At 31.0% G+C, this 11,862-nt stretch overlaps 1 protein-coding gene across 1 annotated transcript; it reads right to left on the bottom strand.

Moving 5' to 3' along the window:
* LOC134687242 (uncharacterized) lies at positions 1-11,167 on the bottom strand. The gene is made up of 3 exons (XM_063547379.1): positions 11,016-11,167; positions 4,670-4,731; positions 1-3,145 (listed from the first exon to the last, which is right to left on the bottom strand). The coding sequence occupies exon 3, from the start codon at positions 3,126-3,128 to the stop codon at positions 423-425; it is 2,706 nt and encodes a 901-aa protein (XP_063403449.1). The 5' UTR covers positions 3,129-3,145; positions 4,670-4,731; positions 11,016-11,167; the 3' UTR covers positions 1-422.
* Between the last annotated feature and the right edge of the window lie 695 nt (positions 11,168-11,862).

Here is an 11,862-nt window from a genome sequence, read left to right as displayed (position 1 = left end):
AACATTGTCATCTTTATATAAGTGTATATCTACGTCTATTTAAATGCATTTAATTTTTCAATATAGAGAAAAACAGGAGCACCACGATAAACATAAACCTTTAAATGCAAGGACAGGATAGAGAAAATCAGGAGCACCTCAAAAAACCATAAACCTTTAAATGCAAGGACAGGATAGAGTACACAAAATAATACTGGTAATCAATATGATCATGAATACATGTATATTTAAGGGGCAGATAACTCATGTAAAAAGGGGACTATAACTGTGGATATCAGAGCTGAGTATTAAATGACTGATTCTAAGCATTATTATAAAATGAATCAAATGTTTCATCTTCCCTTACATATACCGCATGTATGTTATACCAAGGGGACTATAAATGAGGATATTTATCAAAGTTGAGTATTGAATGACTGATGCTAAGCATACTTATAAAATGAATCAAAGGTTTCATCTTCCCTTAAAATACACTTAGCCACAGCAGCTGGAACATATACCTCTACCAACGACCGAGTGTTCTTATTTGACCGACAAGGTCCTTTGACAAATTGAGCAGTAACATGGTGGCCATACTTGCCATCCGATTTAACGTGCTTAATCTGTTCAATTAAAGACCTTAACTGTGCTTTTCTATGATTAAAATTTCGTTCAATATCAAACTCTCGCCTCTGAAAAATATGTCTAATTTTTTCAAGTTCTGCATCACACATAGCCTTACATTGCAGCAACTGTTGTGTATGCTCACTATGCAATCTCATAACATTCATTTTAAACATAGGTATATTTATAAATCTGAACCTTACATAATTTTCCTTCATTTCCATTGTTTGTCTACATCTTAACTGCTTTTTTCTTCCCTCTAGATTTTCTTTCTCATATTCCCATTCTTGCAGTAATCCATTTAAGCTCGCCTGGTGTCTAAATTGAATTTCACTGAATTCTTGTTCTAGATTCATTATATCTTGTCTAGTGTGAGCCTCACTATCAAGTTTTTGCCTCTTTTTCATTGGTGAAGAGCAGTTCTTTTCTGCTTCAACAGATTCCTGTAGCCATATACATGTTAAATGAGTTCCTTCAAGCATTCCTTTTTTAATGTGGTTCTTACTGCGGATGTTTGAGGCAAAAGACAAATTTGTATTTGGATCTTGAATTCCTTTGCTTTCCCACTGATTAATTATATCTCTTACTTCGGGGCTTTGTATATCAAAATATTTCCTTTCAGCCTCATAGTCAATTTTACCAGTAACTTTTTCAATTTCTGGTTTTTCTTCATCGGTGATCTTGACCTCTGTGACCTTGACCTCAGTTTCCTTGACCTCTGCATCTACCTTTTCTACCGCATCCAAAATTTTCTCTTTATTATCATCAGAAGTTTTCATGAAATTTTTATTTACATCAGTGGGAGCAATGGTTGCCTCTTTTTCACAAACAGTTTTGTTTTTATCAACATGATCAATGGCCTTATCTGGTTGAAGTAAAATAGATATCTGTTCTTGCAATCTATATTTATTTTTTATGGACTCTGGTAAGTCTGTGATTGTCTCGTCCAATAATGTAGCCTCGTCTTCATCATCTAGATCAATGTCGTCTGCTTCACTGTATGTAAAATTATTTAATCCAAGAACGTCTTCTGAATTCGAAACATCCACTTCCGATTCGTCTTCCGTTATGTCAATGTCTGATAACAGTGATGTAGTTAAATTAGAAAATCTTCCCTGTTCTTTTGACTTTAATTCATTGGAAAAGAAGCTTTCCATATTGATCTTACTTAAATTATGTTCTTGACCCTTAGAAGGGGCCGGAATATAGCTCTGATCTGAACATTTCGAAGTTGAAGTTGAAGGAATATTCTGATTTGAGTCTTTTGATGTTGAAGGAATATTCTGATTTGAGTCTTTTGAAGTTGAAGGAATATTTTGATTTGAGTCTTTTGACATTGGCAGGTTTTTGTCAGCAGTACTACTGCCCTTTAAATCGGATGCTGTTTCTTTAGCACAAGAGTTTCCATCTTTTCTACTTTCATTATCATCTGGTGTTTCATTTTTGTTCTGTTGTTTAGAAATGTCAAACATATTTGCATGAATTTCGCTTTTCTTGGAATCAAGTGTTTCATTTTTTGCTATGATTGTTGTGTCAAGTTGGGACTCATCCATTTGAGTATTATAAATGGTGCTTGTTTTCTGATTTTCACCACTCTGACCTTGTGTATCATCATTAGCATACAACATTTTCCATTCTTTTAAGCTTGTTTTGTCATCAATTTGCTTTTCTCTATCTTCTTCGTTTACCTCATGGTCAAAAGACGGAGATCTTCTGGGTAGCATTTTTGTATCGTGAAAAAATTTATCCCAGTCATCGTCACTTCCCTTACATAATTTAAAAGTATCGGAGAGCAATTCATCAAAATCCATATTCGAAAGCTCTGATTCATCATTTTGGAACATTGATATCTTTTTACTTCCTGATTTGGCAAAATTTCTACTTTCATTTTCATTTCTATCTTTTTTCTGTTCTTTTATCACTTGCAGATTGTTTGATGCTGCCACTTTTGTAAGTGCTGCATGTAGAGGTGTACTCTGTGCAAACTTGGAGAATTTTCCAGAATCTAGAAATGAAGGTGTTGCAGGTTCTGACAGCAAGAATCCTGGATCCTTTTCAAAGTCTTTAATAGGTGATAAACCTAAAGCTGGAGTATAAGCTCCCTTTCCCAAATTTTCAATTTTATTTTTAGTATTATTCTGAGACTGTTTTAACCCATCTGAAATAGTAACATCTCCATCGGTTTCATCCATAGTTTGCATAAGTAAAAGCTCACTTTTACGGAGAGATTTTGGCGGGCTCCAGCCAGACATTTCTTCACTAGTTGTGGTATACATATCATCAGAGCATGATGTTTCGTCTACAGTGTCAAATTCAGAACAGCTGTACAAAGTTGAACTTTCAGACTTGGATGGTGATTTTCCAATATCAGGAACAAAGGTACTTGATTCTTGGCTACCCTTTTCCTGATTCTCAGACTTCCTTGGACTTTCATTGTTTACCTCTATGACTGTTACGTCAGCACCACATAAACTAAGAATAGACTGGTGAAGGTCATCTAGCTTTTCTTCCGAATCTGACATCATGGACACTAAATGGAGTTCTGAAAGATCAATATGAAACTGTTAATACATAATTTGTTTTGTCATTTTTGTATTTTCTTCTTAAATTGAACAATTTGAGGTCGGCAATAATAAATAAAGCATTTATTATTTCAGTACCGAGTAGTGATTTTACCTAAAAAAAAAATTTTCAATCAGAACATTTCCATTTTGCAATTTTTCACTGTTTTCAAGGATTTGCAATTATAATGCACCCATTAATTTCGCAATGTACAGTTTACATATATCATGCATATATAAACGTACATGTATAACAAAACTTTGTACATTACTTATTAATGTCCCAAAATCAATATTCAAAATGACTAATATTGTTAAATTCAGTTGAAACAAAAGAAGCTGTATGAAAGATTGACTAAACCAAAATTATTTAAAAAAAAAAAAGAATGCACTCCAATTCTTATATTCCTATTGTATGCTTATAACCAAGGTTAATATTGAATTACTGAGTAATAATCCTTTCTAGTTCAAGTAATATGGTTGGAAATCATTTGTGATCAATGTGCATCATTGTACATATCTATGCTTTTGAAGGACAAACAGGGAAAAGACTGTAAATATATGTCATACATTTGATGTTGGGTCCAAACAATGATTATTATGAAACAAGTGTATCTGAATCATAAATACTGACCACAGTGTCAAGTAAACAAATATTCTTATTATATATATATAACAAAGAGCATGGAAATACTGCATGCCCTAAATATTACCCATTACCAACAGGGAATTGAGGTCAAGCGACCAAAAAAGTTCATTTTTCACACAATTTGAATACTGTGGATTTCTTATCTTTATTGTTTGGAAAGAACTTTTATATTTGTAGATATTTGATTCCCAGGTCCTCATACATTCTAACATTCTAATAGATAATATGTAATTCGTTATACTTTGGAATGTGTGGTTCATAATATTTCAATCAATTTAATTGAAGTCTGGAGGTGGCATGTAAGATAACGGCTAGTAGTCTGTTGTTATCTATGTATTATTGTTATTTTATTTATTTTCTTTTGTTACATCTTTTGACATAGGACTCGGACTTCTCTTGAACTGAATTTTAATGTGCGTATTGTTATGCTTTTACTTTTCTACATTGGCTAGAGGTATAGGGGAGGGTTTAGATCTCATGAACATGTTTAACCCCGCAACAATTTTGCGCCTGTCCCAAGTCAGGAGCCTCTGGCCTTTGATAGTCTTGTATAATTTTTAATTTTAGTTTCTTGTGTATAATTTGAAGTTTAGTATGACGTCCATTATCACTGTACTAGTATACATATTTTTTAGGGGCCAGCTGAAGGACACCTACGGGTGCGGGAATTCTTGCTACATTGAAGACCCATTGGTGGCCTTGGGCTGTTGTCTGCTCTATGGTCGGGTTGTTGTCGCTTTGACACATTCACCATTTCATTTCTCAATTTTATTCCTGGGTAACCTCGAAATCCATGGAAATTGGTATCCAACGAATTATATTGTATCCACAGTTGTTTATGTCTTGATTTACTTACCATTTAAGTTGATATATATTCAAATAAGAACTAGAAAGCTACTGTTTCTGTACTTTGTTTATCTAAAAAATAAAATATCTTTATAGTCTTTTTAAGACATATCATACATAAATGCTACAAATATTTGACAAATCCTTGATCATATTTTTATACATTTACCATGTTTACCACGTTTACAATGCATTTCTAATAAAATTTTAAATTGAAAGGCAATCAATTTATATCCCTTGTGTATAAGATTTTTACCAACAGCTTTCATTCAGGCATTTACATACAGATGTACATGTGTTTGCCCTGCAGACATAAAACTTGTTTACAAATGTGAACATGACCTTACAACAATGTATTTGGACACATACATGTAATAGTAAACATTGATACCATTAATAACACAGATTAAAATATTAAAAGGACAGAAAAAACACAAGGACTTCAAAGGAGATTAAATATAAGTATTTCATCTGTAAATCAGTCAAATCATGATCAACATTCACCAAATGCATGATATGTATGGTCTATTCACATGATTTAGATTAAGTTTGTTTAAAACTGCACACAGGTTTTAAAAGGGAATTTTCATTTAGGTCTATATATAATCATGATATATAGATGTATAAACCCATATATGATGATACTCTTTTCCTGAGAAACAAAGTGAAAGTAGTAAAAAAAAAATTTTAATATATACAAAATTGAACATGAGTCTGCAATTAGAATACACTAATTTGGGAATTCAAATAAACATTTGAACTATACAAAATTGAACATGAGTCTGCAATTAGAATACACTAATTTGGGAATTCAAATAAACATTTGAACTAACTTATGTCAAGTTATACATGATAAACAACATCAAACAAAAGTTGTCTAAATTGTTTTTGAAGCAGATCTAAAGCTATCAAAATTCTCTTTAAAGCCACAAAAAATCAATAAACATCTGTGCCCAGAGAGCCAGCTCTTAGGGTTATCATTATGCATGTTGATACTATATCAAAAAAATCATTTTTTTCAAAAATCTGTTTCGGAAAGATAAATTACGCATAAATAAAAATTAGAAATACATTACAGATTAAAGTTAAATAAAACTGAAACACTTAGAAACAATAAATAATCTCAAAAGAACATACATGTAAGAACTTGGGGTGTCTTCAACCTATGCCAACATTTGATAAAAATATATTCAACCTATGCCTACAAACAAAATACAATAGGTGTTGTTATAACAATTATTAATTAATAAAAGGTAAAATACAGTCAGTATATTTTAGCATTAAATATTACTCTTCATAATTCGGAGTTAGAAATTCAAAACAAAAATAAAGTAATTTGCAAAATTATGTTGTAGTAAAAATGGAAATATCAAAAAAATTCTAAAAGACAAAAATTGTAAAATAAAACCCTTGATACTAGAAAAATTGAGTTGAACTAAATATTATTATAAAATTATAAAAAAAATAGACTAAATTTCTAAAATTTAATATCCAAATATCACAATACTTGAGAAGACTAAATTTCTAAAATCTAACACTTAAATATAACAATTATACATGAGAAAAAAAGATATGGAACTCCATCATCCAAATTGATAATTAGATAAATTAAAAATAATAAGATAATTTGCAAAATTAATATATAAAATGAGTAATTTTTATAAACAAACTCTCGTGGAGTCATTACTTTGTGACCAACATTAAAAGATGTCCAAATTAAGGACCACTTTGTAAAACCCACTAAAGACTAGAATATGCCGTTAAACTATCCTTACTCCTGAGATATGTTTGTGAAACTGGTGCTAGAGACTCAAGGATAAAGTTGAACATGACACCAGTTGATTGTACAGATGCAGCATCATATCTTATAGTGTGACTATTGAGACAATCATATTAATGAAATTCGTTTTAATCTCTGTATGTGTTGGAATTAATTGTGAACATGTAACTTAGATATTTTACAGGAGTCAGTCTTTATGAAATACACAAACTAATACCTTTGTGAAATAGATATCCTCAACACACCCAATTACCTACATTTTCACTAAAACTTGTAAAAAAAAATATATTGAGTATTCTTTAACGCTAGGTTTAAACTGGTTGTATATTGATTAGCCCCTAATTAATTTATGTTTTTATAACACTTAATCTGTAACAAATTATTCAACCTATGCCAACATTTTTTCACACAATTTTATAACTTTTCAAAATGTTGGCATAGGTTGAATGAACCGAACTTGGATAACATGGTATAGCATTGTATTAATTTCGAAATATATATGTTTCCTGACTGCAGGACCTACATGTACCTACATCTGTACATGTACATTTTTTGTACATTACTAGTAGCTATACAAATGGACATACTGTCTTATTTCTTACAAGGTTATTACATGTAGGTAATAAAATTAAAAGGCAATTAACACAATGGCATTGTGGATTACATAAATGTGTACCATTAACAATCTCACCAGGTGGCTAAAACCAATTAACCCCATGCATTGCAGTGTGGGATTATAAATGTGTACCCTGTAGGGTAGTCTCATCATGTGACTGTTTTTTAAAAATGCATCCTTCTTTTCTTATTGATAATAAAAATATTAAACTTATTAACATTTTATACTTTATACTTTTATACTTACGTACATGACATGACAATGATATACATATTTCAATAAAAATAATAGAAAATGTGCTATACATTTATTAAACTGTATATATTGACATTTTTTTTATATAGATATTGCGAATAGTTTGCCTTGAAGAGCTGTCATTTTTATCTAAAATACTATCTAATTATTATACTGCTGGGGTGTAGAAATATTTGCTTCTTCTTTTTTTTCTTTTTTTAGATTTTCATAGGTATATTGTTTAATGAAAAAACAAACATTTCATATTATGTTATTAAATTATTTCAAGTTTTTCTTAAAATCTATATCATGTATACAGAGCATACAGAGCATTTATAGGCAAATTATAAAATAAAATATTCAAAATCAACATTATTTTTGTTTCATCTAATCACTGCTAATGTTTTAAAATGTTTAACAGTATTTATAGTTCAGACTGTAAAAGATTAACAGTAAATGTAAATAATAAATTGAAGAAAGATAAATTCTTAGAACATCAATCTTTTTTGTATACTACAGAGTTGTTTTAAAAACTTGACATTTTCACCAGCATGACTAGAGATATGTACTGTACATAGTACATGTAGCACAGTATTCATCATTCATCGGAAGTTTGATTTCTTTAGATTTTGAGTTGAGATTCAAATTTATAAATACTTAATAGTACACATGGCAAGCAAGTCAAAAAGAATGACGAGTTAAGTAGAAAAAGAAAATGCTAACAGAGAAAAACATGAAACGCAAATGGAGAAGGACAAGGAGTACGATAAATTGGGTTATTTTGGTTTATTTAGTGCCAATGAAAGTGCCAAAATGAAACACACGATAATAAAGCAAACACTAAAAATTAAAACGCCAAAATCGTGTAACGGTACGACAATATGGTAATGCTTATTGTTGGGAATTTCCCCCCCCCCCCCCGTTATTTTATCATCCGTATATTTCCTACAATTTTATACATATTCAAATCTGCAAATAGATACCTACATTTTAGTTAAGCAATGTTAAATCAACAATGTTCACTATTTATCAAATGATTTATAGCTAACAATAAAATACTTCAATATTTATTGCAACCATTTATAGGGCAAGTAACTTTTTTTTCTCCAGACAAGTAAAATTTACAGTTTTACTTGCCCTGGGAGAAGTGCTCACAACAAATATTTCTACACCCCAGCAGTATAATTTTATTCTTATATGCGCATTTACATTCAATTTCTATTTTTCCAACTAAAACATTAAATACAAATTAAAAATATTATTTGCCATTATCAAATGACTAGGCCAAAATAAAAAGATTTTATGTTTGCCCAAACGCAACCGACCCAAAATAAACCTGCTGACTCCAATTCTTTTTTTGACGTTTTTTGGAGAATTTTTTTTTTCAGATTTTTTTCTTGTCTGCCCGTCATCGTATAAACTTAATGTTTGTCGTCTTTGCTTTTGAAAGTAGCTGTGAATAAGATAAAAAGAAAGCGTGTTAGAGATGCAGTTAATCGATATACAATGGTCTCTGTTTTAACGAAACGTAAAGAAGTAAAACATGTGTAGTGGCACAGTTTTTTTAAGCTGTAGTCGTCTGTTCTACCAAACCCTTACCTATATGCTCAATGTTAATTTCATCGTGTAATGGAATATCTGAAAGGAATATTCAGGTAGATTTGTTCAAAACCAAGTGCAATCGAATATTTTCAATTTTATTCAGACAAGAAAGAGATCAGGTATATGCAAATTTCAACCTTGCAAGAAGATTAAGTTTTTACTGAATAAAAAGGAATTATTTCTTGATAAATTGTTGTCTTTAATTATAATCTTCGTAAATCGTGTGAATAAGATGCCCTTTTACTCAAATAGTTCAAATTTACAAGTCCCAGTTGGCAAGATCAAAACGTTGCTGTTTGGGAGAATTTGATAAAATTATAATAGCTCACAGAATCAGAAATATAATCTTAACTGAATGTAACTCCTTCTCAATAATTTTGTTACAATATAAATATAAATCCCTTTTGACAAGAGAAATCTGACTTTTGTCAGAAATATTTTTTTCACATGTGCAAAAGTAAACATGGACGCCATATTGGATTTTTATACTAATTTGTGAGGAAGCCTCTAACCCGAATAATTCAGTCGTTATATTCCACTGATCTACGAAGGCTACATTAACGCCTGAACGTCTCCCTCTATCAAGACCGTCAACCGGAAAATTCACACCGCTATGCAATATGGGAATTTTTATTTAAATTGGCAGCTAAGGAAGGAGGAGTTCCAGATGTTAATTGATGTTAAATGATGTTAACTGATGTTAATTAATTATTATCGGAGTTGTGTTAATTGAACACATGTGTTTGGTAAGACCATTACAAGACAGCTGCGCAGGCTCATTATCCTGATCGCCGCCGATTGGCTCACTCTCACAGAGAGCAGGCGACGCGGCCAATGATCATAAGGAGTTCATGCCCTCTTGTGGGAGAAAATCGGACATGGAAAGGGCTTGAATTATTCAAGTTAGGAAGCCTCTAGAACCTTGACCTAAAAATAAAGTCTCCAAATTGTTATCTTTATGCAACTATATTTTATCAATAATGATTATTTGAAAAAACAAAACTTGATTATTTAAAGAAATAAAATTATAACAAATACATTTTTAGTTTGGATATTCTACAGAACATGCTTTGATCTATTTATAGCCAAATTAGTTTACCTGTGTGATAATGTGAAATATATTTTTTTTTAAACAAAAAAAGACACAAACTATGGATGGTAGATACTGTAATACTTCATATAAATATTTTAGGACATTTAATCTATTTAATTAGATATAGAATTTAAAACTGCAAACAAATTTAATCATAACATATAATCAGCTGATTTTTTTTTTTACACAAACATCGTGTTGATGTAACTGTGGAAAATCACTTCATTAATCCACCAGCCCTTTCACACATATAGCAATTGTCAGGGTTATAAACATCTCAGGATACAAATCGTATATATAATAGTAGACTTATTTATTTTACAGGTTTTAAATTCATGGATTTTGGTTGTCTCTACAAAGGTTGGACAGAAAAAAAAGATATACTGTTTTAATATTTTCATGCAAATTCTGAAAAAAAAAAAATTTGCCTACCTACCTACCCACACTCAGTCATCATGGGTCGGGTTAGTGCAAACTGAAATATTTTTAATTGTGGCCTTATTTTCACAAAATCAGGAAATGAACTAGTCCAAATAATTATGACGTCTTGAAAGGCTATTATAATTTTTTTATTTGACGCCTTACTTCGACGTTCGACGTTGAAGTAAGGCGTCAAAGAAAAAAATTATAATAGCCTTTCAAGACGTCATAATTATTTGGGAAATATAAAACTGGTAATTTTTACTTTCATTCACGATCACATGACAGTTTATCATAAAACAGGTTGCCGGTATGTGTAACCCTAGTTATGAGAGCCACTCAGCTATGCATACCCACATGCGGGTACAATCAGACTCTGCCACTCAGCTATGCATATTACCCACATGCAGGTACAATCAGACTCTGTCTATTTATATAAGATGTTCATTGAATATATTGTAAAGTACCATCTACACAAAGGAATGAACCAGTCAAAATGAAACATTGTGAAACCCCTGAATAATTCATAATTTTCATGTTCGTGTTGTGGCAAAAATATCTGTGGGAAACTTCGTCATGTCATACTTTCAAATTATGGCTTATGCGTTTACCTACAAACAGTTACACCTCGTGCACATTTCTTCTGCCAATTTAGTTGTTCAAGTCGGCATATTATCAAAGTGGCACTTGAGACAATTCTTTATTATTTCATGGGACTTTTCTTAGGTTTTCCCTTGAAAAAAACTTCAGTTCTCTGTTTCTGTTCCCGTTAGAGTGAAAAATCGGCGGGAACCAGAAAAAAAGTCAAAATCTAGCACAATCTGCGGAAACAAAATTGGGTACAGTTCCGTATTTTTAGTTCGCGAGACTAATCACAAAAGGACAAATATATTTATAATGAGACTGTAGATTAACCACATAGAAGACTAGAAGAGAGAGAAAAGTCAATACATAATATATATAGGATAAAATTTCAGAATCCATTTAAACAACAAACTTGATGTTAGCACCTATAAAAACTGAGAAAAACAACTTACAAGTAGGGTTACACTAATGTCCTGACAATGTCCTGACAATGTCCTGACAGAAATGAAAATGCTCAATACTTTTTCATAATTTGAAGGATTTACTTGAAATTTAGAATAAAGCAAGATGAGAACTTATATTTAATAAATAAAATTTAAAAAAATAAAAAAAATATTTATAAGAGTTTGAAAACTTGACCTGACCAACTTGACTTTGAAACTACTAATGTCCTGACCGATATGAAACGGATAAAAAAATGTATTATTATTGAAAGGATATACTTCAAATTCGATGCCAAGGCAGATTGAAACATTTGATACAAAAATATAAGAAAAAAAAAGAAAAAAAATATTTTTAAGAGTTAGAAAATTTGACCTGACCAACTAAGTACTCCCATGACTTATGTCCTGACCGGTGTAAAATGCTTATAAC

Source organism: Mytilus trossulus, chromosome 10, assembly GCF_036588685.1.
Source record: "Mytilus trossulus isolate FHL-02 chromosome 10, PNRI_Mtr1.1.1.hap1, whole genome shotgun sequence".
In the NCBI taxonomy this organism is placed as follows: domain Eukaryota; kingdom Metazoa; phylum Mollusca; class Bivalvia; order Mytilida; family Mytilidae; genus Mytilus; species Mytilus trossulus.
This window is presented reverse-complemented; position numbering and strand designations above follow the sequence as displayed.

What these genes read in the sequence shown, in the direction of transcription:
- LOC134687242 (XM_063547379.1), bottom strand. Translation starts at nt 3,128, where the DNA reads ATGATGTCAGATTCGGAAGAAAAGCTAGATGACCTTCACCAGTCTATT.